The sequence below is a fragment of the Ursus americanus genome, chromosome X, assembly GCF_024610735.1.
Source record: "Ursus americanus isolate L20-20 chromosome X, mUrsAme1.1.p, whole genome shotgun sequence".
NCBI classification, from domain to species: domain Eukaryota; kingdom Metazoa; phylum Chordata; class Mammalia; order Carnivora; family Ursidae; genus Ursus; species Ursus americanus.
Window position 1 is genome coordinate 67,611,568 of NC_142164.1, and position 17,263 is coordinate 67,628,830.

The 17,263-nt window shown below is 40.6% G+C and overlaps 1 protein-coding gene across 6 annotated transcripts in view; it reads left to right on the forward strand.

Annotated features, from left to right (window-relative positions):
* The first annotated feature begins 274 nt into the window (after positions 1-274).
* Positions 275-17,263, forward strand: part of OPHN1 (oligophrenin 1) — a 521,428-nt gene continuing 504,439 nt past the window's right edge. For 2 of the 6 annotated variants that reach the window (XM_045795440.2, XM_087859646.1), the window contains exons 1-2: positions 613-988; positions 1,129-1,289. In XM_045795440.2, coding sequence (XP_045651396.1) covers positions 1,136-1,289 — 154 coding nt within the window. In that variant the 5' untranslated portion in view covers positions 613-988; positions 1,129-1,135. Of the gene's footprint in view, positions 591-612; positions 1,030-1,128; positions 1,290-17,263 lie in introns of those variants that run through there. The other 4 variants (XM_045795443.2, XM_045795441.2, XM_045795445.2 and 1 more) reach the window with 4 other exon arrangements.

Here is a 17,263-nt window from a genome sequence, read left to right on the forward strand (position 1 = left end):
CAGAGGGAGGCTGGAAAGAGAGCAAGGAAAAAAATGCAGCCAAGTAATTGGAAGTGAGAGATGGCCTCCCACAACCGACTCCTCCCTGGTTCTCTCGCTCGTTTTGGAAACTTTCCTCTTAGGCTCCAGTGCTCCGCACCTGCCCCTCGAGGCTGGGCCTGAGGAGAGAGCCTGGAGCAGGCTGGGAAAGTCTTGCTTGGAGAGCCTCCGCCCTGGCGGGGTGGTGGGGAGATCGCAGGGAGGAGTCATGGGGTGAGAAACGGAAAGACTACATCTCCCAGGCCGCCACGCTTTCCAGCTGGAGTCCTAGGGCGCCGACTGCTCCCCAGTTTCCGTAGGGAAGCGCCAGGCTACCGCAGCTATTGTGCGTAGCAATATCGCCCTCCTCTTCCCTCTCGGGTGTCTATAGGGAGGAAGGCTACGTTTCAATTGCCGCCCGGGCTTAACCCCTCCCACGCCTAACAGGACAGCAGGCCGGCTCCCTTGGACCAGGAAGAACTCTTGGGAGCAAGAACATTTGGGTAACGCAATCCCAGGGTGCGAGGAAGACAGCTGAAGGAGGAGCCCGAGCGTTGGGGCTCGGCACAAAGGTTCGCTCTGGGGCGGGGCGGCAGCTCTGGCTTTAAGAAGGGGGAGGGGATAGTGCAGTAAGGGTTGCCCGCGGAGTTCGGCAAAGGAAATCTTCAGCTTGCTCGCGAAAGAGGAGCGAGGAGAGGAGGCTTCCAGTCTCAGCGCCCACCCCAGCCTCCACCCTGGGCGGGCCGAAGTGGCACGTTTGCAATTGCTCAGGAAGGATCCCGGGGGTCTCCGGAGGCAGGCTGGGCTGCCTGTCAGGGGAGGCAATGCCTTGGGGGCATTCTGCTTGCTAGGCAGAACCCCTCCGGGGTCGGATTGCATTTGTTAGCTTTCCGTGTCACCTGAAGCAATTGCCGGCCGCCCGCTTCCGGTACAGACCAGCCAGCTCGACCCAGGAATCTCAACGGAACAGGTACCTGTGCTCGAAAAGGAGGGAGGCTGTGAGTTTCCCAGGTGGGTCCCGCACTCAGTTCCTCCCATCTATTCCCCCCTACTGTGCCGCTGATGCTCTCGGTCTTTGTGTCTTTCCTCTGTTCTTTCAATCCTCGCCAGCAGAACCATGGGGCATCCCCCGCTGGAGTTCAGCGACTGCTACCTGGACAGCCCCGATTTCCGTGAGAGGCTCAAGTGTTACGAGCAGGAGCTGGAGAGAACCAATAAGTTCATTAAGGACGTGATCAAAGATGGCAACGCGCTTATCAGCGCAATGAGAAGTAAGTGGAAGGCTTCGATGGATGAGCTGTTTCCCCAAGCCAGTGGCTCTGGCCACACCGCAGGGGACAGGGAGGATTCAGGGTGCTTCCCAATCCAGTTCTCTGGGGCGAGTGGGTTTCCGAGCACTTCAGAAGTGGGGTCAATAGAAGTGGAAGGTGGTCAGTATAACTAGAACTTTAGTGGCCTTGACCTCTTAAGACTTGATCTGTAACTGTGCCAAGGACCCTCTTGCTCTACAACTAAAGTTGCTTGGCAGGTTGTTGTTCTGATGGGACAGTTTGCCTGTACTGTTGGACATGTTTAGTACTCATGTCTTGGATAAGGAGACGTTCAAGCTGACCAGGCAACTGCTCTAGCACCTCCTGAAGAAGAGAGGTTTGAAGTCGGCAGCTTGAGTAATAGTCATGTCCTGGCCTCTGGTTGCTGACGGATGAGTGTGGGGGCAGTACAAAAATTCTCTCTATCAACCTGTTTTCTAAGGAAAGCACCTTTGTCCCAGTAATTTTTTTTCCTTCAAGTTCCTGAGCTATGGTCAGAGTCAGTCTAAGCTCAGAATTATTGGATGGCCTCAAGTGCCACGGAGTTCTGCTTGGGGGTGAAACAAACACTGGCCTAGTACCTGGCACAAGGAGCCCAGCTCCCAGGGAGCATATTCAGGGCTAGGGTCAAGGGCCACTGGTCTGAAGGAACCTCACCTAGTAGCTTGGCTTTCCCAGTGGGCACAGCTGACACCTGGGGGACCCTACCCCCCTTCCCCACTGTGTGGAGTTTTTATTTCTGCTAGTTGGCAGAAGGCTTGGAGTAAGAGAAAGAATAATAAACAGTCCCAACAAGAGTGCAGGCAAGCCAGCCCTTTGTGCCAAAGTATATACCCAGAAGAATGGAGGATAGTGATTGGGTGGAGTGATAATTTTTTCTCTTCTTGGCTGAAAAATGATTGCAAAAAATAAAGTCACCGGTCAGAGTCACTGGTAAAGTTGTCCTGTCTGCTTATAACTTTGTTCTGAATGGGTTTATCCCCAAAAACCTGTGTTTAAGTCCAGCGTGGGGACCTTCTTAAGGCAGATGGAGCCAATGAAGAGCAGGGAGAAAGGCTTGGGTGTGCAGTGATAACTGCTACCAGGTGGTATTTTTGTGCAGCTCTTTTGGTTTGCTCCTGGGAGTCCGTGCTTTCACTGCCAGTGTTGTCTGCCCACTTTGGTCAGAATATATAAATTGTCCAAGTTCCTGCTGGTCATTTGATTGAATTTGATTATTTCATTTTTTGTTGTATTGTGGTACAAACAAGAGCACACTCTTAGCAGCACCTTAAAGTTGGGGTATTCGAAATGCTGATCCTTAGAGACGTATAGGCTAGGCTTTGGGGTGTGTTGCCCCTTAATAGAATTCATTGAGAGGTTAAAGATAGTCAGGTTATGTCACAGACGTAGTTAGAAAGATTGAGGGTTCATTGAAAGGAAAAGGGGAGAATGTTTGGATTTTTAAAATTTTTACTTATGATGACAAACTGCTCGGTGTAGTATCTACAGTCAAATGTAGCTGTTCATAAGCCCCAGGAAGGGAACGGTTTTGCGACGTGTATGGTAAGCTGAAAGTGTGCTAAAAGATGACCAGCTACAGAGAGATTAAGATTTTTAAGAGACAATAAACAGTTCAATAATACATTCGAGGGAGGGCAGGTTTTTGTACGCTAGGGGCAAGTAGTCGTTCTTACTCTTTCCCTCTTCTCTGAGACCGGTAAGAGTCAACAGTTATACAGGCCTAAACTTTTGCAGATGGGTGGAAGATCCAAAGAATATTTTGGCCGGTGGGACTTCTTGATATTCAGGGTGGTTTTCTGTCTCTGAATATCCATAGAAAGCCAAAATAGGGCAGGGAGGAAATAAAACCCAGCAGCTAACCCACACTCCATTTCTTTCCTTTAAGTTGCATGATTCTAAAAACACGATTAGGCGGCGGCGAAGGCGGGATGTTTCCCACTGTCTTGACCACAGTAATGTTTATGCTCCCACTCTGCTTCCTCACACTGTGCTAGCTTTTTGAGAATGAGTGCGGAAGCAAAAAAAAGGTATGCTTTTGCTTTGTTTGGAGGAAACAGGAAAAGAGAACGCTGAAACTGGAGTTAGAAGACCTGGCTTCACCATCTTGGGATAAGATGGCACAGATTGCTGACTTCATCTGTTAAACGGGGGTGATTACACCCACCTCACAGGGTTGCTGTGAGACTCAAAGGAGTTAATGGATTATCCATTTGTAAATGGAAACAGCTAAGCATAGAAAGTTGTTGATAATACGTCTTTAGGCTAATAATGTATCTGCTGGTGAGTGTGTGTTTTTCAGTAGGTTTCTGAAGGGAAATGAATAAGCAGTAGTTGGAAACATACTTTTTGCTGTCATCTTATTGGAAAATGTCACTCCCTACATTGGCATGTCTCAGCAATTAATTTTGTATTCATGTGTGGGGATTCATTTTGGCATTTGGAGCCTGGCATTCAAGTCAGAAAGAATGATTGACACCTTTCCATTTAACTTACTAAATGGCCTAGCAAATCAAATGGCTAGTGTTTCTAGGAACCAATGAAACTCGGTGCGTTGCGCTGCAAAGACTAGCTGCAGTTTTTGTTAAAGTTGTTAGCCTAGGTGGAACTGGATTTCTTCATTTATCCTGCTTGTGTCTGATTTTGTACAGAGCTCCAGATAAGGTGTAAGTCACAACTTTGTGTGATGATTTATTCATTAAACATAGGCCCCTTTTGGATATTTAGATTTACTTACATCTGTGCTCAGAGGTAATTGGTGTTATGAACAATACTCAACATGTCCCCCTTGGTGAAGTGGTTGATTATCCCCCTTTAAATGTGATCTATTTATAATCGTTGGTGTACAAGCTGATGATTATAACTTAAACTAGTGGAAAATAAAAACACCATGACTCTGGAAGGTGAACACATTGCCCGCTTTTCTGTTTGTCTGTTGTTTTTATGTTGGCAGTTTTGGTCCCTGGTGTTGTTTGAATATTTTCTAAGCACTCAGGCTAGGAATTATTCAGAACAAGTGATGTGGCTCCTGCTTATATCACAAGGCAACGTGAAACACCTAATAAATGTTACATATAGTTCAGCGAACACATACCATTCATTCAGTAAATACTTGTGCACGTACTGTATTCAAGCCACTGTGCTCAGTGCTGTCACAGATGTGGCAGTCTTAGTCATACATGGATCCTGTCCTCAGAGAGTTCCTAGACTAGTAGGAGAGAAAAGACATGGGCAGAGATCACTATCATGTAAGGCAGTAGATGTGGATCAGAGCCATAAGAATGGAACAGGTGGTTATCGTGGCACATGACACTAGTAGGAGAGCTCATTTCTTGGTGGGAGGACAAGGAAAAGCAAAGGAGGAAGTAGCTTTGGAATTCGACGGAATTCATACTTATTGCTTGTTTAACCAGGCATTAACATATTAATACAGCCTTATGAGGTAAGGATTATTGTTCCCATTGTATAGATGGGAAAACTGAAGTTCAGAGGTGTTAAGTAACTGTTGCACTGTATTCAGGACGAGGCACTTCTTGTAGTAGGAATGACACAGAGGATGTGAAGGGACAGCAGATAATTCAAGTCATCTGCATTGGACAGGTCACAGGAAGGGAGTTTTGGGAGATGAGGTTGGAATGGAAGGTTGAGGCCTTAATTGTGCAGGGACCTGTTAAGTACTTCAGATTTTTCTTTATAGATAGAGGGAGTATTAAAAATGTTTTTGGTGGGAGAGAGGCACGGTTTGAGCTGTGCTTCAGGAAGATTCATCTGAGAGTGATGTGTGAGGTGTGAGCAATCCCACACAAACATTTGTGACTTTTCAGAAGTTATTTGGCAGCTTTAAATTCCGTTTTTAAAAGATTTATTTATTTGGTGGGGGGCAGAGGAGAGAGAGACTTAGGCAGACTCCATGCTGAGCATGAGCCCAACACGGGGCTCAATCTCATGACCCTGAGATCACAACCTAAGCCGAAACCAAGAGTTCGACACTTAACTGACTGCACCACCCAGGTGCCCCTAAATTCTCTTTGATATAGCTCAGGGGTCAGCAGCAGACCTCTTCCGTAAAGGGCCATGTTTTAGGCTTTGCAGGGCATACGGTCTCTGTGTCAATTACTTAACTGCCATTGTTGCGAAAAAGCGACCGTGGATAATATGTACATGGAATGAAAGTGGTTGTGTTCTAATACAACTTTATTGACACTGAAATATGAATTTCACTTAATTTTCATGTGTCACAAAGTATTCTTATTTTGAATTTTTCAACTGTTTAAAAATATAAAAGCCATTCTCACCTCAGCTAGGGGAGGGAGGCATACAAAAATAGGTGGCAGGTTGGGTTTGTTTCACTAGTAGTAGTTGGCAGAACTCTGATATAACTAGTTAATGTAAAAAAAAAAACCCTAAATGGATTTTTATTGGTAAGGCAATGAAAGTAGCTAATGGTAGACTATAATGCCGTATTTCACATTTCTATTAACTAGGTTTACTTTGGTGTGCTGTTAATTATACCTGATCTGGATTCAGGGATCACAGGCTCAAATGCTGTCAGAGGCCAAGGAGAATAGAGAAAAGTATAAAGCTGTTGGAAATGGATTAATAGGGCTCGAGTGGTTGGGGTAAAATACAGTAGCCTCACTCCATTCAAATGGCCTTTGCTTTCTTTCTTTTCTTTTTTTTTAAAGTGCTAACTAAATAAATTACATTCACAGCCTATATTTAATCCTGTTGCAACTCCTGAGCTATATGATCTAACTGTATTAGTCTAAGAGTCTTGGATGTTAATGGGCTGGGGAAATGAAAGGCAATAGTCTTCAGATAGAGATTTCTCTGGGGAAGCACTACTGGGCACTGTTTGCATAGGAGCAGAGGCAGAATGATAGTATAATGGGAAAAAACCCTAGACATGACGATTAGATAGCCGGGTATGGTTCTGTTACTAATGGGATCTGTGACCTTGGTAAGTCATTTTCCTGGGGCCCCAGGTTTGCAGCTTTATCATGTTTTTAAAGAATACAAAAGAGGGGTGCCTGTCTGGCTTAGTCAGTAGAGCATGCGGCTCTTGATCTCGGGGTCGTGAGTTTGAGCCCCATGTTGGGTGCAGAGATTACTTGCATAAATAAACTTAAAAACATTAAAAAATAAAAATATAAAAGGTGCATTCTGTACTAAAAATGTACATGAAGTTGATAAAGTAGAAATTGTATAATTTGTATAGCTTTTATAACCTAGTCTTAAATTCTTTAAAAATGCCACTTTCTTATATCCTACACTTTTAGAGACAGGAGTTTTAGATATTTACATTAAGTTGACCTTTTGGGGTATCTGTTCAGCTCTTACTTTGGCAACTGGGGCACCTGTCTGGTAAGTTCTTTCCTGGAAGGATGGGTTGATTCCGTCTGTGAGGCAAATTTGATCTTTAATATCCTCAATGGGGAGCCATTTCTATCTTGACACAGAGAGAATCTGGTTGCTAGTTCCAACTCTGTCACTAGCTTGCTGTTATGACATTGAATAAGTCTTTAGCTTTATGAACCCGAGTTTTCCCATTTGTAAAATTAGAGTTTTGGTCAGTAAGCCTTAGTGTTCCTCCTGGCTTTATAATTCTTTGTTTTCTGGGCTGCAACTGTCTTGCTTATAGTCAAGGAGCCGAAATTGATTCTGTTATAAACTTTAGAGCCAATTCACCTTTACTCTGGAAGAGTAGGCAAGGGGAAAATCAAACTGATTTGTCAAGCATAAGTAGATGACTTGAATTGTGCTCACTTATCTGATTATCTTCTTGATGAATGCTTCCTGAAACGTGTCAACCTGACGGCCTTTCATTCTGTCTTGAATAGCTCTGTAGTGAGAGAAACCAAAACGTTTAATTCCTTTTGGGTGGGTATGGTGTCATATACATATATGTATATGTCATATATAGCAGGGAGGAGTTGGTGATGTAATATACATTCTCAGCAGATATCCTGTCATTATCTTGGTGATATTTAATTAGTGCCTTAGAACACATGGCGTTATTTTAGATATTCTCCAAAGTCAGATCAATGTAATAAGTATGTCATATGGTACTGTTATTAGTCGGTGTTAACCAGTGTCAAATGGAATTTGGTGGAGGCATTATTGCCCTGTTCATTGAAGCCCCTTAGAAAACCAGATTCCAAAGTCTAAAGTAGTTGGACTAGTAGTGCTGTAGGGACTTGGGAGGAAAAGTGAACCAAGCCAGCCTTTCAGTGTGACCATTTATAAGAAGTTTTTTGTTGGGGGGGAATGGGGTATGTTGTGGGGATGATGTAGGGAATGTCATGGCTTGACCTGCTTGTTAAGAAAAGGTTTTCAATCAAAGTTAATAGTGATAAAGGAAAGTTACTTTTCAGCTTAATTGTTATAGCCTCACTTGTTAAAGCATAGCCACAGACTTGTTTATTCTGGCATCTGTTTCTCTGATCATTTACTATAGGAATTTTCTAAAGCCCATTAAGATCTAGAAGGAAATACTGTTTTCCAGGGGAGTACCCTGGAAATCTTGAGCTCATTTTTTTGCTAGTGGGGTAGAGAGCCCTCATGATGCTTTATTGGGCTTGCATCAAGTGCTAAAGCCTTGCACAATGTAAAGGCATTTCAATTTAATTCAACACGGATTTGCCAAGCACTTATATGTGTCAGGTACTATCCTGGAAATTGGGGTTATAACAGTGAATAAGGCTGCTATGGGCTCTCCCTCTTGAAGCATAAATAAAACATTTAGTTGCTCATTTAAATAATTACAATTGTGAGAAGAGCAATGAAGTTCAGGTTATGATGTGTATTCCAACACATGTTACAAGGAGTGGCTTTGTGGGGGAGAAAAGGCAGTTAGACCATGGGGATGTAATTGTCCATAAGAAAAAGAATGAACGGAAAAAGGAAGAGTTCCTAAGTCAAAACTACCTGTCTTACTATCCTTGGTAGTTAATGGTCCTGGCTAATAGTAGTTAACAGACGCTTCAAGTAGGTGGAGATTTTCTCAGAAACAGACAGTGTGTAGTACATCTCATGGGGTCTTTGGGGAAAATCTAAAGTACCTACTGTCTTCTTTTATAAGTATATTACATTTTTTTTTGGATCAGTACCACATGAACATGGTACAAAATTCAAAAGGTACAAAAGGCTAAACCTTCTGCCTCTTCTTATGTCCCAGTTCTCCAGTTCTCCACCCTAGAGGCAACAACGGGTGGCTGTTTGTTTATCCTTTAAAAAGTCTTTACCCCATTGCTTCTTTTTAACTTCTGTTTCCTCAGAAGTGTGTTTCACTGTAGGCAAATTTCCAGCCACACTGGGGCAAGATTTCTTTAAAATTGTGTTTGGAGGGAATGGTAGATTAAATACTTCAGAAAACCAACACTGTAAAAGCAAAAAGGATCCTGGCAAAAATAGTCAAAATTAACTTTCAGAACTCTGGAAATTAACCAAAAGGTTTGCAACAATCTAAAGGGTGTTTATTGATGAAAAGATGTTGAACCTTTGTAGGAGTGGCTTTGGGCCACTCCTTTTCTCTGCCTCCTTTTCCCTTCTCCATAGCTTTGGGGTAACCTTGAAAACCAATAGCCTTATAACTACATTAGCTGTGGAAAACAGCCCTTTAGCATCTGAGGGGGAAGACTGGGTTTGTAGCTCCTTAAGAACTCACACGCCTGGAGTCTTGTCACTATTTAACCTGTCTCAAAGCGACCTAGAAATTCCCCATTTATAGGGCTTCTCCTTACTTCACCTGACTTAGGACTAGCTCTGTGAGAAAAGTTCTATCCCTAGGGTGTTTAACATTATAGTTGCCTGAGACTCCAATACCAGTAGGGCAAGCAAGAGCTTGGCCAAAAACATGAAAGGAAGAAATGGGGAATGAGATACCCATTGGGGGCTTTGGAAAGCTCTGACATATTCCTGGAGATCTAGAGGGCATGTGCATGTGCCTAGAAAAGATTTCAGAGGGCTCTAATTTCTACTCTATGGCTGAACTTGAGGCAGAGGTGTAAGCTACCTGGCTGAGTGTTGAGGGAATGTCCCAACATACACAAAGAGCCCCTTTGCAAAAGGTGGCAGTCTTAATGGTTCAAGACATTTAAGAAGGTCTCTGAAAAGTCACTAGCTGGCTACTAAGCTAATCAAGCAGAGATGTCAGTGGCAAGGAATGCAAACATTATAGAAATATCCAAGAAAGACACTAAACAAAGCAATAGCAACAACAATGATAACAAAACAACAATAGCAGCAAAACCTGGGGGTCGGGATCTGATTTCCAGAGGTACCACACTATATTGTTTAAAATGCCCAATTTTCAACAAAAAATGATCAGGCATGCCAAAAAATGTATGGCCTCTCTGCAGGAAGAAAAGTAGTCAGTAGAGACTGTCCCTGATGTGGCCTAAATGTTGGAATTTAGAAAAAAAAAATTTAAATCAGCTAATATAAACATAATCAAAGAAATAAAGGAAACCATGTCTAAAGATTTAAAGGACTGCATGAAAACAATGTATCAACAAAGAGACACTACAAAGAGGTAAAAATTATAAAGAAGAACAAGAGTAATTTTGGAGTTGAAAAGTAAAATAGCTGAAATGAAAAATTCACTAGAGAGGTTCAATAGCAGATTTGAGCTAGAAGAAGAAAGAATAATAGAACTTGAAGATAAGTCAATTGAGATTATCTAGTTTGAGCAAAAGAAAGAAAAAAAAATGAAGAAAAATGAACAGAGCCCCAGAAACTGTAGGACACCATCAGGTATATAACATATTTATAATGGAAGTCTCAGGAGAAGATAGATTGAAAGGAGCAGAAAGAATATTTGAAAAAATAATGGCCCCAAACTTCCCAAATTTGATGAACAAATACTAATCTCCAGGTTCAAGAAGCTCAAAAAACTCCAATAGGAGAAACTCAAGGAAAGCCATTTCTAGATACATTAAAGTTAAGCAGATGAAAACCAAAGACAGAGAGACTCTTGAAAGAGGAGAAATATAACTCACTAGGTAAATGGGATCCTTAATAAGATTAAAAGATAACTTATCAAGAACCATGGAGACCAGGAAGCAGTGGGCTGACATTCAAAGTGCTGAAAGAAAAATAATGTCAACCAAGAATTCTGTATTCATGAAAACCATCCTTCCTCCTTCAAAAACAAGGGAGAAATTAAGACATTCTCAGGTAAACAAAACCAGAAACTGAGACTTTGTCACAGACCTGCCCTATAAGAAATACTAATGGAATCTTTCGGGATGAAATGAAAGAATGATGAATGGTAACTCAAATCTGTACAAAATATGAAGAGTACCAGTAAATGTACCTATATATGAAGATAGAAAAGACAATATAACTGTCTTTTGGTAACTCTTTTTTCCCTACCTGATTTAAATGACAGCTGCATAATGCAATATTTACAAAACTGTGTTGATGAGCTTATGATATACAAAGATGCAATACATATGACAATACAGCACAAAGCATGGGGGAGGAAGCAATTATATAGGTACCATGTTTCTGTATGCTTTCTAAATTAAGTTAAAATTAATCTGAACTAGAGTGTCTTAAATTAAGATGGTCAGCCACTAATAAAATAACTATATATAGTGAAAGAAACAAGGGAATTAAAATGGTACAGTAGGGGTGCCTGGGTGGCTCAGTCGGTAAGCATCTGCCTTCAGCTCAGGGCGTGATCTCAGAGTCCTGGGATCGAGCCCCACATCAGGCTCCTCTGCTGGGAGCCTGCTTCTTCCTCTCCCACTCCCCCTGCCTGTGTTCCCTCTCTCGCTGGCTGTCTCTCTCTGTCAAATAAATAAATAAAATCTTTAAAAAAATAATAAAATGGTGCAGTAGACAATACTTACTTAACACAGAAGAAGGTAGTAATGGAGGAATAGAAAAAACAAGATACGATATATAGAAAATAAACGGTAGACATAAATCCTGCCTATCTGTAATTATATTAGGAGTGAATGGAATACACCCTATAATAGAAAGGCAGGAATTAGCAAAATGGATAAATTGATTAAAATATATATTGTCTTTAAGAGACATATTTTGGATTCAAAGACACAAATGGTTGAGAATAAAAGGATGGAAAAATGTGCCAAGCGAACAGTAACCAAAGCAAATTGTGATGGCTGTACTAATATCAGACAACGTAGATTTTTTAAAGAAGATTTTGTTTGTTTGTTTCTTTCTTTCTTTATTTATTTATTTATGATTGAGAGAGAGAGAGAGAGAGCAAGCAGAGCAGAGGGAGATGCAGAGGGAGAGGGACAAGCAGATTCTGGGCTGAGTGTGGAGCTGGAAGGGGGGCCCAATCTTATGACCCTGAGATCATGACCTGAGCTAAAAGTAAAAGTCACATGCTTAACTGACTGAGCCACCCAGGTGCCCCCAGACAACATAGATTTTAAGAAAAAATATTTTTGACATACTAAGAAAAATATTTTATAATGGTAAACACAGTCCATATATCAGGAAGATATAAAATCATAAACATATGCACCTAACAACAGAGCCCCCCAATGCATGAAGCAAAAGTGGCAGAAATGAAGGGAGAAATAGATACTCTAAAAATAGAAGTTGGAGACTTCAATATTCCACTTTCAATAAGGGATAGATTAATTAGACAGAGATCAGCAAGGAAATAGAAGACTTGAACAATACTCTAAACCAACTAGACCTCTTATAGACATTTGTAGAACACTCTATATGACAACAGCAAATACACATTTTTCTCAAGTGCACATGGAACATTTTTCAGGATAGACCTTCTGCTAGGCCACAAACCATGCCTACATATATTTATTCACATGAAGTATATTCTCTAGCTACAGTGGAATGAAATTTTAAATCATAACAAAAGGATGTTTAGGCAGTTCACAAATATGTGGAAATTAAATATCATACTCCTAAGTGTCTCTTGGGTCAACAAAATCGTAAGGGCAATTAGAAAATACTTTGGAATGAATAAAAATGAAAACACAACATGCCAGAAATTATGGAATGCAGGAAAACCAGTGCTTAGAGGAAAATTTATAGATTTAAACACCTACATTAGAAAAGAAGAAAGATCTCAATTCAGTAACCTAAGCTTCCACGTTAAGATACTTTAGAAAAAGAACAAACTAATCCCAAAGAAAGTAGAAGGAAAGAAGTGATAAATGTAAAGTAAAATTAAATGAAATGAGGAATAGGAAAGCCATAGAGAAAATTAAAAAAAAATCAAAAGTTGGTTTTTAAAAAGACCAGCAACATTGAGAAATCATTAGATAGACTGACAAAGAGAAAAGATAGAAGATTTGAATTATTAAAAGCAGGAATGAAGGAGGGGACACTATCAATCTTACAAAATTAAAAAAAAAGGAATACTATGAATAACTCTATGCCCGTAAATTATGTAACTTAGATGAGATGCTCAAATTTCTAGGAAGACACAGACTACCAAAATTGACTCCACAATAAATGGAAAATCTGTATAGACTTACAACAAGTAAAGACACTGAATTAGTAATCAAAGTACTATCCACAAAGAAAAGCCCAGGCCTAGATGGTTTCACTGGTGAATTTTTCCAAACATTTAAATAAAAATTAACACCCATCCTTTGCAAACTCTTCCAAAAGAGAGAGAGAGAACATTTCTTAATATATTCTCTGAGGCCAATAGTAACCTGATAGCAAAACCAGACATCACAAGAAAATAAAACCATAGACCAAATTCCCTTAATAATACAGATGCAAATGTCCTCAACAAAATGCTAAGAAACCAAATCCAGCAACATATGAAAAGGATTATATACCATAACCAAGTGGAATTTATTTCAGGAATCCAGCATTAGTTTAACATCTGAAAATTAATCCCTGTAACAATGTAATACACCAGATAATTGGAATAAGAGAAAAAAACATATAATAGATACAGATATATTTTCTTAAAGATTTTTATTTATTTATTTATTAGAGAAAGCAAGAGAGGGAGAGCTAGCGAGCACGAACTGGGGGAGGGGCAGAGGGAGAGGGAGAAGCAGACTCCCCACTGAGCAGGGAGCCATGATGCGGAGATCCATCCCAGGACTCTGGGATCATGACCTGAGCTGACGGCAGACGCTTAACCGACTGAGCCACCCAGGCATCCCAATATGATACAGATATTTAAAAAACATTATATGTTAAAAACATTAAACAAACTAGGCATATCAGGTTAGTGGTTGTTTAGGGCTGGGTTAGGGGGTCGGGATGTATTATGACTGTTAATAGGCAAAGGATTTCTATAGGGGCTGTGAAAATTTTCTAAAATGAGATTGTGATGATAGTTGTACAACTCTGAGTATACTAAAACCCTCTTTTTTTATTTTTGATGCAATGTTCCATGATTCGTTGTTTGTGTATAACACCCAGTGCTCCATGCAATATGTGCCCTCCTTAATACCCATCACTGGCCTATCCAATCCCGCACCCCCCTCTGCTCTGAAGCCCTCAGTTTGTTTCCCAGAGTCCATTGTCTCTCGTGGTTCATTCCCCCTTCTGTTTACCCCCCCTTCATTCTTCCCTTCCTTCTCCTACCGATCTCGCTGCTATTTCCTATGTTCCATAAATGAGTGAAACCATATGATAATTGACTTTCTCTGCTTGACTTATTTCACTTAGCATAATCTCCTCCAGTCCCATCCATGTTGCTGCAAATATTGGGTAATCATCCTTCCTGATGGTTGAGTAATATTCCATTGTATATATGGACCACATCTTCTTTATCCATTCATCTGTCGAAGGGCATCTCAGCTCCTTTCACGATTTAGCTATTGTGGACAAAGCTGCTGTGAACATTGGGGTGCATATGGCCCTTCTCTTCACAACGTCTGTATCTTTGGGGTAAATACCCAGTAGTGCAATTGCTGGGTCATAGGGTAGCTTAATTTTTAACTTTTTGATGGACCTCCACACTGTTTTCCAAAGTGGCTGTACCAACTTGCATTCTCACCAACGGTGTAAGAGGGTTCCCCTTTCTCCACATCCTCGCCGACATTTGTTGTTTCTTGCCTTGTCCATTTTTGCCATTCTAACTGGCGTAAGGTGGTATATCAATGTGGTTTTGATTTGAATTTTGCTGATGGCTAATGATTTTGAACCTTGTTTTCATGTTTCTGTTAGCCATTTGTATGTCTTCATTGGAAAAATGTCCATATCTTTTGCCATTTTTTGATTTGATTATTTGTTTCTCGTGTATTGAGTTTGAGAAGTTCTTTATAGATCTTGGATACCAGTCTTTAATCTGTAATGTCATTTGCAAATATCTTCTCCCATTCTGTGGGTTGCCTCTTTGTTTTGATGACTGTTTCCTTTGCTGTGCAGAAACTTCTTATCTTGATGAAGTCTTCACAAGTTTATTTTTTCTTTTGTTTCTCTTGCCTTTGGAGATGTGTCATGAAAGAAGTTGCTGTGGCTAATGTTGAAGAGATTATAGCCTATGTTCTCCTCTATGATTTTGATGGATTCCTGTCTCACATCGAGGTCTTTCATCCATTTGGAGTTTATCTTTGCGTATGGTGTGAGAGAGTGGTCAAGTTTCATTCTTTTGCATGTAGCTGTCCAATTTTCCCAGCACCATTTATTGAAGAGACTGTCTTTTTTCCACTGGATGTTTTTTCCTGCTTTGTCAAAGATTAGTTCATCATAGAGCCGAGGGTCCATTTCTGGGTTCTCTATTGTGTTCCATTGGTCTATGTGTCTGTTTTTGTGCCAGTACCATGCTGTCTTTGGGATCACAGCTTTGTAGTACAGCTCGAAATCCGGCATTGTGATGCCCCCAGCTTTGTTTTTCCTTTTCAACAATTCCTTGGCGATTTGGGGCCTTTTCTGGTTCCACACAAATTTAAGGGCTGTTTGTTCCAGCTCTTTGAAAACTGTCATTGGTATTTTGATCGGGATAGCATTGAAAGTGTATATTGCTCTGGGTAGCATAGACATTTTAACTATGTTTATTCTTCTGATCCGTGAACATGGAATATTTTCCCATCTTTTTGTGTCTTCTTCAATGTCTTTCAACAGTGATTTGTAGTTTCTAGAATATAGATCCTTTACCTCTCTGGTTAAGTTAATTCCAAGATATCGTATGATTTTTGGAACTTTTATAAATGAAATCGGTTCCGTATTTTTTCTTTCTTCAGTCTCATTGTTCATGTATAGAAATGCAACTGATTTCTGAGAATTGATTTTGCATCCTGCCACATTACTGAATTGTTGTATGAGTACTAGTAATTTGGGAGTGAAGTCTTTTGGGTTTTCCATATACAGTATCATGTCATCTGTGAAGAGAGACAGTTTGACTTCTTCTTTGCCGATTTGAATACCTTTATCCGTTTTTGTTGTCTGATTGCTGTTGCAAGGACTTCTAGTACTATGTTGAATAATAGTGGCGAGAGTGGGCATCCTTGTCGAGTTCCTGATCTTAAGGGAAAGGCTTCCAGCTTTCTCCCATTGAGAGTGATATTCGGTGTAGGCTTCTCATAGATGGTTTTTATGAAATTGAGGAATGTACCCTCTATCCCTACACTCTGAAGGGTTTTAATCAGGAAAGGATGCTCTATTTTGCCAAATGCTTTTTCTGCATCAGTTGAAAGGATCATATGGTTCTTGACTCTTTTCTTGTTGATGTGATCTACCATACTGATGGATTTGCAAATGTTGAACCCCCTTGTATCCCAGGGATGAATCCCACTTGGTCATGATGGATAATCCTTTTCATGTACCGTTGGATCCTATTAGCTAGGATCTTGTTGAGAATTTTGGTGTCCATATGCATCAGGGATATCGGTCTGTAATTCTCCTTTTTGATGGGGTCTTTGCCTGGTTTGGGGTCAAGGTAATACTGGCCTCATAGAATGAGTTTGGTAGTTTTCCTTCTGTTTCTGTTTTTTGAAACAGCTTCGGGAGAATAGGTATTATTTCTTTGTTGAATGTTTGGTAGAATTCCCTGGGGAATCCGTCGGGCCCTGGAATCTTGTTTGTCGGGATGTTTTTGATCACTGCTTCAATCTCTTCATAATTAATCGGTCTGTTTAAATAATCAATTTCTTCCTGTTTCAGACTTGGTAGTTTATAGGTTTCCCGGAAGGCATCCATTTCTTCCAGGTTGTTTAATTTATTGGCATATAGGTGTTGATATAATAGTTTCTAAGGATTGTTTGTATTTCTTAGGTGTTGGTCGTGATCTCTCCCCTTTCATTCATAATTTTATTGATTTGGGTCCTTTCTCTATTCTTTTGAATAAGTCTGGCAGTGACTTATCAATCTTATTTATTCTTTCAAAGAACCAGCTTCTAGTTTTGTTGATCTGCTCTACTGTGCCCCTGGTTTCTAATTCATTGATCTCTGCTCTAGTCTTGATCAACTGCTTTCTCGTGTTGGTTAGGCCTGTTCTTCTGTTTCAGCTCCAGCTTCTTGAGGTGAGAGTTGAAAAACTGCATTTTAGATTTTTCTATTCTTTTGAGTGAGGCTTGGATTTTCCCCTTCGGACTGCCTTTGCAGTGTCCCATAGGTTTTGGACTGATGTGTTTTTGTTTTTATTGGTTTCCATAAATTGCTTAAGTTCTTCTTTAATTCCCTGGTTTACCCAATCGTTCTTAAGCAGGGTGGTTCTTAGTTTCCATGTGTTTGAGTTTCTCCCAAATTTATCTTTGTGATGGAATTCCAGTTTCAAAGCATTGTGGTTTGAGAATATGAAGGGAACAATCTCAGTCTTTTGGTATCGGTTGAGACCTGTTTTATGACCCAGTATATGGTCTATTCTGGAGAAAGTTCCATGTGCATTCGAAAAGAATGAGTATTCTGTTGTTCTGGGGTGTAGTGTTCTGTATATATCTATGAGGTCGATCTGGTCCAGTATGTCATTCAAAGCTCTTGTTTCTTTGTTGATTTTTCTGCTTAGGTTATCTGTCTAT